The sequence below is a fragment of the Rattus norvegicus genome, chromosome 18 (assembly GCF_036323735.1).
Source record: "Rattus norvegicus strain BN/NHsdMcwi chromosome 18, GRCr8, whole genome shotgun sequence".
NCBI lineage: Eukaryota > Metazoa > Chordata > Mammalia > Rodentia > Muridae > Rattus > Rattus norvegicus.
This window is the reverse complement of record NC_086036.1, coordinates 73,443,537-73,462,150: the sequence shown is the minus strand read 5'-3', so window position 1 is coordinate 73,462,150 and position 18,614 is coordinate 73,443,537. Positions and strand designations below refer to the sequence as shown.

Here is an 18,614-nt window from a genome sequence, read left to right as displayed (position 1 = left end):
TATATTTTGTTAATTTGTTATATAAAATTCTAGGTTCAGCTCAAATCCTCTTTAAAAATGGCATAGGTGCCTTTAATCATAGTATACACAAGAAATGTGTTGGTTTCTCTAGAAGGTGTGTGAATTTATAAACGTAGATAGCATTGACCATGACTTCATTTCTATGCGTTTGGAGGGAGGTCTTCCTTTGAAGTGTAGGGAGATCAGGGTCAGTAGCAAACCAGAGCATGAAGCATGGACGAGGTGGTTGAATTGCTGTATTAGGTCACCACAGTCTTACAGATTTGTCATAAACAAAGGGGAATGGCTGCCATAAAAATGTGTTGTTTTTATTAGAACTTTCAAGATTTGAGAAGAATGTTATTTAATTGCTGTTTTTATTTTATTGCATTTTCTTTATAATCTTTATACATCTGTGCATCTGGAGTGTAACTAATAGATCAAATAAAGAGTTTGAAAAAGAAATGTTTCTTGTTACTCTATTGAGGACTCTGTTGTAATTTTAGTCATTTTCTACCAGCTAATTCATACTATTCCCAATAAAACTAGAAGTGTTATAATTTATGGATTTTGCACAGTATTTTTAGGATGACTTTCAATTTTGAAATTGGTATACTGAAAGGAAGATAAAATACCATTATAAACATAAAAGTCTGTCCATTAAACTATGTGCTCTACTGGTTAGCATGTTAAAAATCAAGGTCTGGAAAGATAGCTCAGTGGATGGGAGCATTGGCTTCCCAGTTCAATTCCCAGCAACAAACAATGGTTCACAGCATCTATAATGGAATCTGACCTATCCTGTCTGTCCTCTTGTCATGCAGGCATACATGCAGATAGGGCATTCACATACATTAAATACATAGATTTTTTTAAAAGAATCAAGGAGTATTTGGGAAAATGGAAAAATGTAGACTGGGTCTGTTTAAAGAACCCAGTAAAACATTGAATGAGTTGAATCTTTAGCAAGGAGTTAGACTGGGAGACATGGCTGAGCTAGCACGTGATACATGCTCTCTCCCGTAGTGTGCAGTGCATGCTTTAGTCACTTTCTGTAGATCTGAGCCCTTAAAGCAGATGGCAGCCTCTTCAGATGCTTCGTGCCTGTGTGTCTAGGTTCCTTTAAGTATCTCTAGAAATGATCCTGCCTTATCTTTTCTTTTTTTTTTTTTTTTTTTTTTTTTTTTTTTGGTTCTTTTTTTCGGAGCTGGGGACCGAACCCAGGGCCTTGCGCTTCCTAGGTAAGCGCTCTACCACTGAGCTAAATCCCCAGCCCCCTGCCTTATCTTTTCATTGCATTCACTGGAGTCAGCGCCTTCTTATCTTTGTACACAATGCTGACTCGTTAAGCTGTCATTTTCTTTCGATCACCTTTTTGGGTATTCTGAGTATCTTGAAGAACCCTTTACCTCGTTGATCCTCTCAAAGTGATAAATGGAACTCTTTCATCTATTATAGGTGACATTTATTCTGAACAAAGTGACTTATTGTTTGTCAGTATGAGACAATGTAATTCCTAAAATTATTTGCATGGTTGGAACTTTGTGAAGTATAAATTTTTTAGTTGTTGAGATGAGCAGACTGTCTGTCTCCTTTTTATTTTAAAAGCAGCATAATTCCTAAACATAAAATGTAGAACATAAAATTTCATCATGGTTAGCCCCCTGCTTTACATTTTTATATTAAAATGGCTTTATGATGTTCTTCAGAAGAAAACTGTACTCATACAGCTTTTTATACTTCAGGTTGTTTGTTCAGAGACAACACTTCCTTGTCTTTCTTTGGTTTTCTGTTGACATAATTCTTTTCCAAGAGTTCTTTTGGCTACTTTCTTATTTATTCAAATGGTTCTGGATTTTTTCCTTTGATGGTAATGAATAAACAAAATAAGTATCCTCAAGCATTTTTGTCTTTTACAAATATAAATTTATAATTTAGTGTTCTAGAATATAATAAAATTAGTGTTTTTAAAAAGTAGATTTTTGGGTTGGGGATTTTTAGCTCAGTGGTAGAGCGCTTGCCTAGCAAGCACAAGGCCCTGAGTTCGGTCCTCAGCTCCAAAAAAACAAAACAAAAAAACCCAAAAAGTAGGTTCTTCTAAAATTCACTCTCCTTATATCTGGAAGTCTGTCCCTTCTCTTTGGTTCCTCAAGCCCGCACTGGTTTCCCTTGCTAGCCACCAGCAACACTGTGGCAACAACCTGTTTGAAAGTCTTTATCAGTAGAAAATACAACTTTTGTATCTGCTATTGAAATTGCAAGACTCACTCTCAGAGTCTTTCTTTAATAGTTCTACTTAAGGAACTTAGGTTTTTCATCTGTTCTGAAAGAAGTTGGGTGGGGGTAGATGCCTAGGCTAGACCCTGTCTCAAATTTTTTTTAAAACATTTTTTTAATCTTTTTATTTATTTTATGTATATGAATACACTGTAGCTGTTTTCAGACACACCAGAAGAGGGCATCGGATCCCATTTCAGATGGTTGTGAGCCACCATGTGGTTGCTGGGAATTGAACTCAGAACCTCTGGAAGAGCAGTCAGTGCTCTTACCCGCTGAGCCATCTCTCCAGCCCCCCTGTCTCGAAATTTTAAAAAGGCTGTGAGTGTAGTTTAATGGTTAGTGCCCAGCATTCACAAGACCCAGTACTGGAAAATGGGGGGTGGGTGGGTAGGGAAGCAGTTAAATTGTGTGATTACCTTGTATAGTTATAAAACAGTATGTATGCTTCTAGTTACAAAATTTGAAAGGAAAATTCATTATGAGTAAGCATATTAAAGAAATATTTTGGGGTTTTTTTTTGGTGTGATTTTGATTTTTTCCAATTAGGACATATTTGAAAAAGAAACTAATTTTATGAAACATTTAATATCAATAGTGAAGGTTGAAGGTCGGAAAGAGTAAACTTCAGTTTCTTAGGAAAGAGTAGCAATGCAGATTCATCAGCGTTTGTTTTCGAACAGTCGGACCCTGCCTGGAGGGACAGCTCACTTAGTAAAGTGCTTGTGGCACAAACATGAGGACCTGAGTTCAGTTCCAGAACCCATGTAAAGAAGCCAGGTAATACTGTCCGTGTCTAGTTCCAGTGTGGGGGGCAGGAGGACTTGTGGGCTTGTTAGCTAGGTGGTGTGGCCTACTTGGAGACTTAAAGGCCAGCGACAGTTCTTGCTTCCAAACTACAGCAAAAGGCGAATGGTGCCTGAGAAATGACTGTCAGGGTTGGTGCATTTGCATCCATGTGCACGAGATGTGTGCCCGTGTGTGTGTGTGTGTGTGTGTGTGTGTGTGTGTGTGTGTGTGTGTGTGTGTCTAGAGCTTGATTAGAACCTATTCATATAGGAGCTTAGTATAGACGTAGCACAGTGTATGGTGTTGCTGGAAATTAAACCAGAACCTTGTGCGTGCTAGGCAGGTCCTTGACGACTGAACTGCCTCCCTAGCTTTGGGTTGATGTTCTGACATAAAAGATGGCTGGCGGACTTGTCAATTTTAAGACTTTTCTTCTTTCGTAATTGTAACCAGTTAGAATACACTCAAAACTATTTCTGTTAACTGGGCATAATGGTGCATGTCTCTAATCCTAGCTGTCTGGGTCCTCCCCCAAAAGCAATTAGTGAGGGAAAGCAGCACATGGATAAAGTGCACACTGATGTTATTAACTAATTATTATTAGTATTCAGTTTGTATGTATAAGGAGATGCCTTTAATGGCTTATAAAAACTAGCAATCTATTATTGTGTGCTGATTTTTATAGGGTGATTGGTTTCCATAGACAAAGGGGAGGATGTAGTTTGAGTAGCCTCATTTGTTGTGTAGAATATGCTTATGCTAATAATGGAACCTTAAACTGTTAGTGTTTCCACGTAGGCCTACTTGAGGTGTCGATATTTTGATATTCTTGCAAGTTAAAACAATTTCTTAGTAGGAATTGAGTCTTTCAAACAGCATTCATGAATAATCACAAGAGGACATATCCCCATTTACTCTGTACAGTCATGAACGGACAATGTTCAGTCTTTCTGTTAACACAGAGTTTTCCTAAAAAAGCAGATGAAAGGGTTATAAAATGGCTCAGTGGATGAGGGTGCTTTCTGCAAAGCCTGACCCAAGTTTGAGCATCAGAACCCACAGGATGGGAAGAGAAAACTGATTCCTGCAAGCTGTCTTCTGACTTGTCCGTGCAAATGGTGCTCGCACACACTCCCGTAGTAAATGTAATCACACATACACACACACACACACACACACACACACACACACACACACACACACACACCCTCTACTTACATGCTATGCAGCCAGAGAACCCTGTCACAAACTGTCACCATTAGTTAATATCACATCCTTGTAGAGATCAGACCCTGGTGCCAGTGCCTTACTTATTATGTCTTGACTTACTGCTGATTGTGTAAGGGGACCCCCGGACACACGGCCTTTAGTAGTGCTTTCTCACTGAAAGTCAGAGTTGGAAAAATACTTCTCTAAAATTTATGTAGTTGTAAGTTGTCATTGTTTGAATCCACTGGAAACGAAGTGACAGTGAACATAATTTAACTGTTAAGTATAATTAAATATGAAAATATTGCTGTCTTTGTTTATGATAAATACTAAATTTAAGCTAAGTTATAAGGTGTGCGGTTTGGAAATATGGAAGATACAAGAATGAAGCCAGATAACAAGTTAATGCTTGTATTTTCTGCTGATGAAGACTTTCAGACAAGTTGTCCATGGGTAGGTGATGTGACTCTGCATGTACGCATACATTTTATGCTCATTTGCATGACGATACATGTAGGAGTGGTACAATTTTGACTTGACTGGTGACCTCTTTCCTCAATTTGGGGGCAGAGGTGGGGAATACAAGGATAAATGGCTCTGTATTGTTATTGGTTATATTAATTTTAGAAAAACCAGTAAATCACTGCAAACATCTGAAGAAACCCACAAAGCTCTTTGAAAGATAGAACCTGTGGTCACATAGTCAATATTGTACTTGGCCCTTACCCTCTGTACCTAAGTATTTGGATGTTACCCACTATCATGATTCTATAGTAGTCATTTTGAACTCTGACGAAAATTCTATAGAAAGATGCACTTTTTTTTTTAACGAAAACCCCCAAATGAACAATATTTTCTGTTTGAACTAAAACCTATTACCATCTTAATAAAGATGGGCACTGATGACTTTATTTGTTCCTGTAAGGGAACTGGAAATGATTTTTAATAGTCAACTCAAATCTCCACGATCGTCAGAATTTCATATTGTGATGTCTGTCCTTTATATAGTGGCATCTGACAAGTCATTTGCTTCTCTATGTTTGATCACTTTTATTTAAAAAAATGTTGCCACATTAAAATATGCGATAAATACCCCATGTGTATTCCATGTTTGCTATGATAGTTTACACAATGGATATATATATATATATATATATATATATATATATATAATAAGCCTTCATTGTATGATGTTTTTTGATTCACTGATACATATATTCACAGGCAAGAGTGTCATAAACATGTTTGATACGCATTTGTTGAATGATGTTAGAATCTGAATGGAGAAGCAGTTTGCTTGCCCGCTCTCTCTTCATAGCTAACTGTTGGCTAGGACCCAGCATTTCCTTCAGCTCTGTTCTAAAATGGGGGAGAGGGATGTCCTGAAGGAAAAGTGTTTCAAAATACTTAAAGAAGAGGGTGGCAGTACCATCTGAAAGCATGCGTTCGTTCCCTGTGTAAGCATGGCTACTGGGCTCTCGGCATGAGTCACTGCAGTACAGTTACCTTGGCATCATCTGCAGTCGGTGATAGGGTTAGGGTTGGGAGCATGCTCTTATTTTCCCAAAAAGAGAGTTCTCAGCTTCCTTTAAAACCTACTCACAAGGTTGCCGTCCTTTACTTGAGTGAGCTTATCTTTCTCAGGGAAAAGAAAATATGAACACTTTTTCTCCCTTGTATAATACCCAAAGCAGAATCCTGAGAGTGGGTTTTGAGGTATTGTCCTTTTGTAGAGTGTTGTGAAGTGTGTAACATCCCTGTTACTGTCAAAAGGACCTCATTGGAGGTAAATAAGTTAGTGGGCCAGGGCTCTCGTGCCAACTTTGTTTAGTGAATAAAAAATGTACATGTGATTTTCCTCTACTAGGATCTTTTAGTATTACCTACTAAATGATTCATTTTCCTAAAGCCATTAAGTTAGATTTCAACAGGTGACTGCAGTTTACCCCTCCCCCCGTTTTTTGTGGCGTCATCGCCTTTTCTAAATCTGTTGCTGTTTAGAAATAAGTCAGTGTTACATTGTTCAGTACTGTCTTGTCTTCTGTTCTTCATAGTAAGTAATGCCCCTTTCCTCTTTCCAAAATGTGTCCCTCATCCTTATAGACTTGGGTTATCTTTTCTACTTCAGCATCATGTTCAAAAGCATAAAGTCAGCATCTAATCAGATGCAGTGGTAGTTAAGGCGACTGGTGTTTAGTGGCTCTTAATTAGTTGGAGAGGTATTTCTTACCCCACAAGCTAGATACAAGTATACATTTTTTTTCCTCCCTAGATGGACCTCCAGTTGTAGCTCATTATGATATGTCTGACACCAGCTCTGACCCAGAAGTGATAAATGTGGACAATTTATTGGCGGCTGCAGTAGTCCAAGAGCACAGTAATTCAGTAGGCGGCCAGGACACAGGAGCTACCTGGAGGACCAGCGAGCTTCTAGAGGCAGGTTGGTCTCCCTACCCTTCTCTAATGACACGGGATGCATGAGCCCTACCAACCATTTCTTCTGGTGGGAGACCCTGCTGAGGAGAGCAGGTCTCAGACCACCTGTCATTGAATGCTTGCAACTGTCCAGGCTTCCCTGTCTAACAAGAGATTTGAGCAGCATGTCGTGTTACTGCTTAACCAGAAGGAAGCAAATAAAAACATAAATGCAGGCAGGAGTGTAAGTTCCAGGAGGCAGTCTCTTGGGTGAAAGACGCTTGTGTGAAAAAGCAGCCCAGATGGCTCCTCTGCCTGTTCTTTCCCTGCCTTACCCGCCCGCCCGCCTTGCTGCTTCTTCGGAGGGGCTGTGGACACCTCTGTGCGAGCTTCCTCATCTGTGGGGCTGTCCCTTTTAACCCCTCCCCCGTAAGTTCGTTCGCACTCCCCTTTCACAAGCCCTTCTTTCACTTTCTGCCTCCATCGTTTCAGGGGGAGTCTCCTTGTTTTGTGTCCTATTATTTTAGGTCTCTGACACTCTTAAAGCTCTTAGAAAGAACCCCACTGCCTATCAGAAGACTTGTCAGCGTGCCTCCAGCTTCACTTTCTTTCTCAAATTCTCTCTTTCATTTGAGCTTTTCAAAAGGATTAGTACTTAAGTTTAAGATAAAAGGGAAAGAAACCTTTAGAAAAAAACTTTTTATTCAGTATATGTTTTCTTTGTTGCTTTCAAAGGATTATGTTCATTGGTTTAAAGCATCGGTTTGGTAGTTTAGTGATTAACTAAAGTATTACTTTTATGGGAAGTTTTATAATACTAGTTTTCTGCATAAAAACAGTGCCAGTGGTCATTGTCCTGAATTCTTTCTTGCACCGTCTTTGATGAACATTGAAGAAGAATGACTTACTGACCTTCTGATTCACTTTTCTGTCTGATTTGGAAGTTAGATTTAGTTTTAGTTTTGATCTTGGACCAGTTGTTTTTCTTCTGGATTTTTATTTTTATATGTATAAATACTTAATTTGCCCAACAAGAGTTTTTAAGGATTTATTAGTATTCTATATCAGTACTATGAAAAGAAATAGTAGTTTAAAATGAAAAATACTGGGCACGCTTTGTAACATGTTCCCAAAGCTGTGTGATTTAGTTTGTTCTATCTACTACACAGTTTGTTTTTTCCTGTGCATGGCTGAAGAAGTAATCTGTTCCATCTCAGTTTTATTTCCCTGCCTTCCTAATTATGTCATTACATAGAGACCATTTCTAGTAAATTCTTGGGGGATAAAAACAAACAATCCCCAGCGTGTTCTTTTAAAAAAAAATTAGTCAAGTGTGTGGTGGTGGTGCATGCCTTTAATACCAGCATTCTGGGGGCAGAGGCGGGAGAAACCTTGAGTTCAAGGGCATCCTGATCTACAAAGCAAGTTCCAGGAAAGCCAGGGTCACATAGAGAAACCCTATTTCATAAAACCAAAACCAAACCACACCAAAAGCCCCTAAAGGAATAGCTAAATCTTTATTTTATGGGTGTGTGTGCCTGCTTCTCTGTATGTGCACCTTGTACACGCATTATCTGTAGAGGCCAGGACAGGTTATCGTTCCTGGAAGTGGAGTTCCAGGTGATCGTGAGCCACTGTGTAGGCGTTAGGAGCTGCGGCGGTGTCTCCTCTGTGAGAACAGCAACCACTCCTAAACATGGGGCCGTCTCTTGAACCCAGTGTTAACGTCTGTGCACCACTTACATGTCTGGTGCCAAAAGATGGCATTAGATTCTGTGGAGCTGGTACACAGATAGTTGTGACCCACCACGTGTGTGCTGGGAATCAAGCTTGGATCCTCTGGAGGAGGAACCGGTGCTGATGACCTCTGAGCCATCTCTCTAGCCTATGTAATTTTTCCCCCATTTTTTGAGACAGTAGTTCTCTAACAGCCCTAGTTGTCCTGGAACTCCCTTTGTAGACCAGGCTGGCCTTGAACCCACAGAGATCTTCCTGTCTCTGTCTTCCGAATACAGAGACATGTACTACCACACCCAGCTTCCCATGTAATTCTTAATATAGAAAATTTTTGATCTACAGAAAACCAATCAGTTTCTATATAGGGTAGTGTTTACATTTTCAGATTTAGGCATAATCACACTGTAGAGTGTTTGTGAGGGAATTTATTCCAGAACCTTTGGATTATAAAATAAAACAAAACAAAAAACAGCACAGGGGCTAGGCCTGTAATCCCAGCATTTGGCAGGCCGAAATAAGAAAGTCACTTGGAGTTTAAGGCTAGTGTAGGCTACAGAGTAAATTCAGGTTAACTTGGGCCAGAGTGAGATTCTGTTTGACAAAACAAAATCCAAGTCTATAGGAAAGAACAAGCCCCTGGTATAAAGTGGTCTAATGGATGTGTGTAATTTACACACATCTTTTTCTTCCAGTTGTCCTTGGATCACTAACAAGCTCTCACCATTGTGCTGTATGTTATTTGGGGGACGTGACAAAGAGACCATGTTTAGTTCAAGTACAGTTTTTCTCCCTCAGTATTTTCCATTCATAGTTGGTGGACATTTTGAATGTGGAACCATGGATGTGGAGGGTTCACTGTAAATTTTACCTTGCTTATTTAAAACATGATCGTCGTGTGCCTACTACATCCTTTTTAACAAACACAGCGTGTTGGCAATGTGAGGGAGAAAGCCAAGTGGCTTCAGCTCTGCTGCTTCTGCTCCTCTCAAAGCTGTCCTAAAATTTGGTATTTAATGCTCGGCATTTCTGTGTATTTCCTTATGTACTTAGTTTGTTAATTAGTTATTAGTTCAAATGCACACCTACTTTAGAATTGTTATTGATTTGCAGACAGTCATGTGAAATTTTGTTCTTTCAGTTAAATGTTCTTCATGAGCTGTGAACTCGCTAAGCCTGAGTCTGGCTCATTGGTTTCTTTTTTCATCGCTGTTTAGCATTCTATCGAGCATATCACAACTTACTCTCTTCCTGAACATTTGGAGTTCTGCTTTAAATGATGCTGCTGTTAACATTTTTCACATGCACATAATTTATTTAAATTATAACACACAGAGTATGTGTGCACGTTGGGCCATAATCTTTAGCTACAATTACTGCTAGTCAGTAGCTCCCATGCCATTTTCTTGTGAAGCGATTTAATCTCTTTCGAAGTCATTTCCCCCAGACCTGTCGGTCTAGGTAGCTAGTGAATAATGAACACAACTGAGTGCTGTGGTTTGCAGTAGGGATCATTGTATGGGTCTAAGTAGGAGCCATAAAAATTAACAGGAGTCATGATCGTAGGCCTAGTTTTGGCACTTCCTCTGTTCTGACTTTTGGATGTAAGTTAAATGTTCAGTGGTAATCTGGTATCCCTGTTACACAGATAAAGAGAGTTCTAGTTAACTGAGCAGACTCTTCATTTGTTCACTTTAATAATAGAGTCTCAGCTCAAGTCCACAGCCCTGATGTGTTTAAGGTCATGTGATTAACCGTCGGTGACAGAGCAGCGGGCAGAGGCAAAGTACACAAGCCAGCCAGAGATAAATATATAAATAGGGGGCAGAGGCAAGCGAGCTCTAGGAGTTTGAGGCCAGCCTGCTCTACACAGTGAGTTCCAGGACAGCTAGGGCTGTTGTTACAAAGAGAAAGCCTGTCTGCAGAAACTTAAACAAACAAGTAAATAGTCAGCACTTAATATGTTAGTTTTGACCTAGGCAAAAGAGTTGAGTGACAGGCAGATTTTAAAAACTAATTTGAAATCAGGGCAAACACTGGTCAGCAAAAGATGCACATTTTTAACCTTTTGCCGTGCGTTTGCTGTTTTTTTCCTTTGTTTGAATTGCTGTATAGGCTGCTTCCGAGCCAGCAGTCACGAAGTGAGGCCGTTGGTCAGTTGTATAAAGCAGGAGTGCTCGCCACTGCTGTGCTAAAAAGCGGTGGTGCTCAAATAGACTGAGTAAGGATGATTGCTGTGCTCTGAGTTTGAGGCGAGCTTGGGATACAGAGTAAGATCCTGAAACAGAGCAACCCAACAATAAAATTTTAGTTGGAGTTCAAAGAAGAAGTCTGAGGTACTCTTGAGTCTCAGTAGCCCAGGTTGGCCTCACACTTGGAGTCCTGGAGATCAGGTCCCGGTACAGGACTATAAGTATTACCGGGTAGCTTGCTTTTAGACTACAGGCTTGGATTGCTTGGTTTTGAGACAGCATCTTGTATAGTCCAGGCTGACCTTGAACTCATGGTCCTCTCGCCTCCCTCCACCAAGTACTGGGATTATAGGCACATGACACTGTATGTGGCTTTCACTGCAATTTTTATGGCCACAGTTGCATAAGTTGTTAAAATTGTTTAGGTATAATGCTCTGAAAGTAGTATATAAATTACGGCTTTTAGATTTATGATGAATAAAGTTACAATAATCTGAAATACTAGCTGTTTTCCTCTTTAAAGATATTATAAAAAAACATGTGGCATAGTTATTTGTCTTTTTTCCTTTATTTATTTTTTTTTTTAAGGAAATAAAGCTAATGTAATAATGTTCCTGTTGCCGGCTGTAATGGGGCCTTGAACACAGGGTCAGGGTGAGGGGGGCGGCCTAGTAACAATTAATATTCAAGAATATGGATAGATCACAGATTCCCACCGCAGAGTTAAATTGTAGCTTGGAAGCCTTGTGCTAGAACTGGGCACAGAAGTAGTAAGAGTAGTCATTTCTGTGGTGCTGTGTCTGGGTAATTACAGTTTTAGAGCATGCGTGATGAAGGAGGGAGAGATTGGCAGCAGCACTGACTTCTGGTTTTCTCTGTAAGTTAGGGTTAATTCGTTTGCTTCCTTATCTTTGGGACTTGGGCAGACTGAGAGTCCTGTAAGTCTGTGCGTGTGACTCTGAGTGCCTCTTTGGGCACAATTCCTTCCTCCTTACTGAGCCATTTATTTTACGGTGTCTGGGAACACAGATGAGCATCCACCAGAGCTGGTATGCAGGTGGGAAGAGAGGAGAGGCTACTCCAGTAATGATCATGAATGAATGAGCCTGTCAGGGGTCAGTGTGTGGCAGTGGAAGTGTCCCTGGAAAAAACAGGCTGCAGGTACTGGAGGGTGAAGGGCTGTTTGACCAGTCTCCAAGTTGGGAAATGGGTTAGGAGCAACTTCCCTTCCAGAGGAGTGGGACAGGGGCAGTGTTGCGTGCAGTAATCACAGAACAAGTACACGCTATGGCCTGCGGCCTCCCGCCCCCGTGGCTAACCCCATGCGGCATCTGCCCACCGGTTTGGAACCACTCAACTTTCCCAGTCATCCACCACCTGTGGCTAGCTGTCACAAATCCCTGTAACACAGTAGAATCAAAACTCTAGAGGATTGTAATTTATCAGTTTTATATCAGTAAGTTCTCAACCCACAAAACACCCACACAAAGAACTCAAAACTCAATTGACATTGATACAAGCTGCCTGCCTATACTGAACAAATTACCCTACATTATTTTATGCTCTTCTATGATATGCATAGCTACCTGAGGCTGTTTAAAGTCACGTGGATCGGGTTCATCCTCTTCTTCCTCCATCTTCTCTGTCCTTCTGTCCTCTCTGTCCCTCTCTGTCCCATCTCTAAAACTCTCAGCCCGCCTTCCTTTTTCACTGCCCAATCACAGACTGCAATCTTCTATTTCTCCTGTCCTCTCCTGTGCATTGACAGCAGCCCACAGGGCAGCAGTGGGGTTGTTGGCAGGTGAATTGTGGGTGGCCACACACAGCAGAGCGAGAGTGGAGTCTCAGCAGAGAACCTGGATGGTGGGGTCCAGCTTTTCTGTGGAAGCGGAAGAGGACACGACAGTGCTGGCCTCTCCTGATCGTGTCTTTTGCAACCAGGGCCCTCTTGGGTTCTGTCACAGTCTGTGGTATCCTTTCTGACTCAGCCTTTCTCTGGCTGGGGTCACAGACGTGTGTCACCACTCCAGATTTGCCCTAAGGGCTTTTCTGTACTCTTGTTACTGTTACTTTGTTAGGTCTGGCCGCGGGGCTCCCTGGCTCGCGTCCTCAGCTGGTGGGTAGGGTTGTGTGTTCAGCTCCTAGTATTATCTAGTTAGCCTGTGTCTACACTGCTGAAGCTAACTGGAGACAGTTACACAGTTGCAGTAAGGGTCACTTCATTTCCCTAAATCTGCAGTCTTACCTTGACTCTCAGGGTCTGCTTTCCTTAGGAGTATTTTCCCTTTTCCCAGAATGACGACTGCATTCCGTTTCTAACCCATTTCTCTCGTCCTTGTCTGCATTGAGCAGACATCGTGTGTATCAGCTGCCTATTAGCTCTATCCCTTCCCTTCCCTAAATCCAACCTGCTCTGCCCCATCCTTAACAGGGACGTGTGTGCTCTCCTTCCAACCCACCTCGTGCTTAGCACCGTCTTAGCTCCTCCCTCCATTCTGCCCTTTGCAGTTTGTCTTTCCCGATTGCTCTCAGCTTGTTTTTCCGAATCTCCCATCATTCTGAGGCTTTGCTTCCCAAGGTCAACTTGTTGTCGACTCCGAAGGTCTCTACTTATTCTCATATGTTCCCCCATCAGAGAAAACAGATTGAGAAACATTGAGAAAGAACTCCCAAGAGTGGGAGGTGCTCCAAGTGAATAATCCTCCTTCTCACTTCCTAGCAGAGCCCTGTCTTCCATGTCTTTTGTTGTTGTTTTTATTTTCCCATTGACCCCCTTTTTAGTGCCGTCTCTTAGGTAGTGGTGGTCATCAGGGTTCTGTTCTTCCCCTCCCATGACCCTTCTCTCTGGGCTGCTATGTTTTTATCAGTCTGTTTTTCTCTAGATCTCCGAGTCAAAGAGGTTTTGAACAGCACCTCCACCTATCTGTCTTCTATCTGAGAGTTATGTACATAGGGACCCCCAGCCTTCGTTGTCTCTGTTGAGGTCCCTAGAGCAGCAGTGGGCATCCCTTCAACCTCCTGTGTCCTTTCACATAGCGGATCCCAGCATCACGGGAGCATTTCCCACTCAGCACCTTTCCCAGGAAGATGCAGCCGAGTGGCTGGTTCCGTTGTCTGCCATTTCCCATCCTGATCTCAATTGGAGATCTATACTCCAAAAGGGAGTCTTTCAAATACAAACCTAACTTATGTCACTCTGTCTTTCAGTAATTTCTCACTTTTCAAGATCAAAGCCAGACTCTTACCTGTGATTTCTCAACTTGGCCAATGTTGTCAACCTTGTTTCTATTTTAGCTCTCAACAAACTTTTAGACCCTAAAGGGTGACAGTGTTCCTTGTGGTACTTTCCCTCTTACCTGTGCCCAACCTTCCCTGGGTGCTGAGCTTCTCTGATGAGACTTCAGTCTGGGGAATGGGAATGTTCTGTGTTTCCATGCAGTACTTGACAGATAGCCCAGGCTGGCTCCCAGGTATTAGGATTACAGACAAGTGCTTTCCTCTGGCTCCCAGGCTCCCTGCCTTCCTCATAGGGCACTCTTTTGGAGCTATGACTGTTTTATTGTCTCTGAGTGAGTTACAGACTTGTTGTAGTGCCTGTGTGCCTTGTGTCCTGTAGTATTCCTCCTACCTAGTGTAATGTATACCATGCCACGAATAACGTACTTGTAATTATAGGAGCTCACAGGTAATTAAACAGTAAAATGTACTTGAGTTATTGATTATAGACTTGTTGAAAGTTGAGATGAGGGAGGTTGCCGGGTTTCGCTTGTCTCATGTTCCTCCCCCATGGTGCAGCTGGAGCTGTGTGCATAGTGACAATCATAACTAAAGCATCAGGCCACAAGTGGATAGAACACTTGGTCACACCAAAGTGTTAAGACAGAATGAGGATCTAGCTTTACCATTTCTCGGCTTTGCCAAGTCCTGTTTAAACAATATCCTAGATTTAACAAAACCGGGTGCTGTATAGTGAATATTTGTTTCAAAGATTAGTGCCTGTTGTCAGTGCCAGCACATGAAATCCAAACTGTGTTACAGACCCATGCAGACTGTAATGTAGTCTCAGTCACTTGTTCTTTCTAGTGATTAAGAATTGATTTCTCTATATGTATGTGAGCACAGGTGGGAGGAGAGGTAGGTTCTGTCTTTCCACCATGTGGATCCAGGGATCAAACTCAGGCAGTCAGGCATGTCCATAAGAGCCTTTACCCACCGGCCATCTCACTAACCTTTAAACTTGCCGGGTTTCGCTTTTCTCATGTACGTCCTTTTCTGTCTTTTAAAAAAATTCTTCTCTCATACAAAATATCCCGACCTCCATTCTTCCCAGTCCCCACTTCTTCTCCCAGATCCACTGCTCAATCGTTTCCTTCAGAGAAGAGTGGGCCTCCAAGGATATCAACTGAACACAGCATAACAAATTACTATAGGACTAGGCACAAAGCCCCATATCAGGGATGGGAGAAGCCACCCAGTAGGGCAAGGGTCAGACACAGCCTCACTTTAGGAGTCCCATAGAAACACCAAGCTAACAACCACACTACTTGCAGATGACATAGTGCAGACACATGCAGTCTTTGGGCCCCCATAAGCCCAGCCTAGTTGATTCTGTGGGTTCTGTTCTTCTGGTGTCCTTGACCCCTTTGGCTCCTACCATCCTTCCTCCCCTTCTTCCACGGGGTTCCCCGGGTTTAGCATGAAGGAATCTGATGGAGACTTCTAATTTGGATTCTCTCTGCACCTAATGTTTGGCTGAGGGTCTCTTCATCTGCTTGCACGTACTCCATCAGCTACCAGAGGAAGCCTCTGATGAGTATTGGACTAGGCAGTGATCAATGAGTATAGCAGAATATCATTAGAAGTCATTTTATTGTTTTTTTTCTATCCTAGGTTTATTGAAGAAAAGTAGATTTAAAAATAGCATTAAACAATAAGCACTAACAATATCAAACTGGACTCCTTTGACAGTGTTTTTTTTACTGTTGATACATTTTTATAATAGTATGTATTATATTTTAAATGTTATGTGTATCTGTTCCCAAGTTGATGTTAGCACTGTAGTGCTCATTGTTGACTGTGGTAATATTTAACTTATGTAGGTCCTTTCCTCTTGGAGAGAAGTCTCCAAGATGGGTTTGCAGGGGTAGAGGTTGCAAGTAAGCACTGTAAGCTTTTGATGGGGCTGCCTGTGCTTTCCCATCGCGATCTGTGCTCTGAAGAGGTTGATGGGAGTGAAAACACAGGACTTCTCAGTGATACTTGCAGATGTACCGAAGCACGTGACAGGAGGGAGAGTGATCTGTCTGTAAAGTCCTCCTTTCATTGGTCTCATTTGTATAAAGTTTCAGTAAAAATTTTGATAAGTATAGAATATTCAATAATTTTTTTTTTTTTTGCTGGGGGGGAGGTAGGGAGTTTCAAGACAGGGGTTCTCTGTGTAGCCCTTGCTGTTCTGGAACTCACTGTAGACCAGATCTCTAATTCAGAGATCCATTTGCCTCTACCTCGGGTGCTAAGATTAAAGGCATGCACTATAACCATCTGGCTTGATAGCATATTTAAATGCAAGTATCTCTTAAAGAATAAACAAAATTTTATGTTAACTGCAACTGTGCTAATTTGTAGGAATAAGAGTGTGTGTGTGTGTGTGTATGGTGTATGTATGTGTGTGTGGTATGTATGTGTGTGTGTGTGTGTGTGTGAGAGAGAGAGAGAGAGAGAGAGAGAGAGAGAGAGAGAGAGAGAGAGAGAGAGAGAAAATGAGAACACAATTACACAATTTCTGGGAATCTATTCCTCCTTCCATTGTATTCCTGGGGACTGAACTCAGGTTGTCTAGCTTGTGGGATAAATGCTTTTAGCACCGAACTTTATTGCTGGCCATCTAGGAATTTAAAGTTCAGTTAAGATTGTATATTTAAGAACTGGAGACGTAGCTGAATTATTTTCACTCATACATGGATTGTTCTTAGAGCCATGTGTTTTGATTTGATGTTGTGCCATTAACCTTTCTGTCAGCTCTGTGACATTAGAAGCGTTTTATTGTACCATGTAATGAATAGTTTATGGAGAGGCCCGTGAAGAAGTCCTTTGTGTCTGAGAGCCTTGAACAGGTTTCTGTCTCCAGCGCTCGTGGCTTGTCATGTCTAATGAGAGTTGTCAGCAGTGCGCAGCTTATGTTTCAGTCATGCAAATCCCAACGCTCCTTCTGCCTCTTGTCTTTGCTTTTGTATGGATTTGGGGATCAGACTCTGCCAGCTCGTCCTTCCTTGAGAGGGAAAAAACATGTTAAGTCTTTCACAAAACATACCGGTATAAATATTGTATTAATTTGGTTACTTTATTCTGTGTATGCCTATGCAGATTTTTGATTTAGAATTTTGTTCTATGATGATAAGCAGAGGAGAACTACCCCATTGACCTGGGTGGTTATGCAGGTCATTAAAAGTGGACATTACGGGGCAAAATGTAAGAGTGATACACACACACACACACACACACACACACACACACACACACACACAGAGTTTGTATATGAGTGATACACACACATATATACAGTTTATGTATAGATATTTAGATAGATTGCTAGTCAAAGTGTTTAGCTTTTGTTCTAAGGAGCAGAAGTGTAGAATAAAAAGACTTTGAGTCTCTTACATGAAAGCACAGCTACATGCCATGCCCATACATTATATTTCTCTTTTAAAGATACTGGTTTTATTTTTAATATATGATGTGTGTATGGGCATGTATATATGAGTTCAGGGTCCTGTAGAGGCCAGAGGAGAGGGTCAGGTTTCTTGGAACTAGAGTTGCAGGCTGTTGTGAGCTGCTGATGTGGGTGCTGGGAACTGAATGTGGGTTCTGTGGAAGAGCTGCACATGCTCTCAACATTAACTGCTGGGCTGCTCTCCAGCCCTTTATATTCCCTTTTCACTCAGTTTGTTTTCAAATGGCAGAGGGTCTAAGGAGATGGCTGAGTGGTGGGGGGCAGTACTTAGCATCCAAGTGTGAAGAATGGAGTTCAGAATCCCAGTCACCTGCCTGTAACCCCAGCCCACAGTGGAGACAGCTGGCTGTAAGACTGGCCAGATCGCTGAGCTCTGAAGTCAGCCTGGGGTCTGCACACGTATGCCCACACATGTGTACACACACACACACACACACACACACACACACACACACACACACACACACACACACACAGGAAAAATGGAGAAGGAAGAAAACAAAAAAATAACAGTTGTGTCTCCCCTGCTTATTTGACATGATGATGGTTTTGCTGTGACTAACTTGCTTTAAATCTAGGTGAGTAATTTGTCAGTGAGCTGTCTCTGTCTAAAGAGATCAAACGGTTTTGTTTCTTTCTCTCCTTCTCCCTCTCAGGTCATTTGGATCCAGGATTCCTAGCAAGTGACAAAACGTCGGTTGGCAGCGCACCGCTTAATGAAGAGATTAACATCGCCTCTTCAGACAGCGAAGTGGAGATTGTGGGTGTCCAGGAGCATGCAAGGTGGGCTAGTGACTGGTATCTTGGTACTTTAAATTGTCACCTTATTTAAATCAGAAAAATAAGCGATAAAAATGGTATAGCTCTTAGCCTGGCTGCAGCTTTCTTTGGGTTAATAAATACTTTTTGTATCTCATATGCTTGCATATAAAGAACAGATTACTCAGGGCTAGAGAATTGGCTTGGTAATTAAGAGCACTTGCTGCTCTAGTAGAGATCCAGGGTTCTGTTTGCAGCCCCTGTGTGGCTGCTCACTGTTACCTCCAGTTCCAGTGAACTAATGCCCCTTCCAACCTCAGCAGGCACCCCCCCCACACACACACGCAGGCATGAGAAACATGCATATGCATAAACTAAGACACACAGACAGAACATGCCAGTCGGGTGTGTGTAAACTACGGCTGGTTTAACCCCCTTTAAGCAAATGTCTCGGTAACAAAACAGCTGGCTCTTAAGAAACAAAGTATCTGCGTGCTGTTCTGCCTCCT

At 41.7% G+C, this 18,614-nt stretch overlaps 1 protein-coding gene across 4 annotated transcripts in view; it reads left to right on the top strand.

Moving 5' to 3' along the window:
• Positions 1–18,614, top strand: part of Ark2n (arkadia N-terminal like PKA signaling regulator 2N) — an 89,656-nt gene that overhangs the window by 58,609 nt on the left and 12,433 nt on the right. For 2 of the 4 annotated variants that reach the window (NM_001107374.2, XM_039096776.2), the window contains exons 3-4: positions 6,548–6,715; positions 18,003–18,129. In NM_001107374.2, the coding sequence (NP_001100844.1) occupies positions 6,548–6,715; positions 18,003–18,129 (295 nt within the window). The remainder of the gene's footprint in view (positions 1–6,547; positions 6,716–18,002; positions 18,130–18,614) is intronic. The other 2 variants (XM_063277296.1, XM_039096777.2) reach the window with 1 other exon arrangement.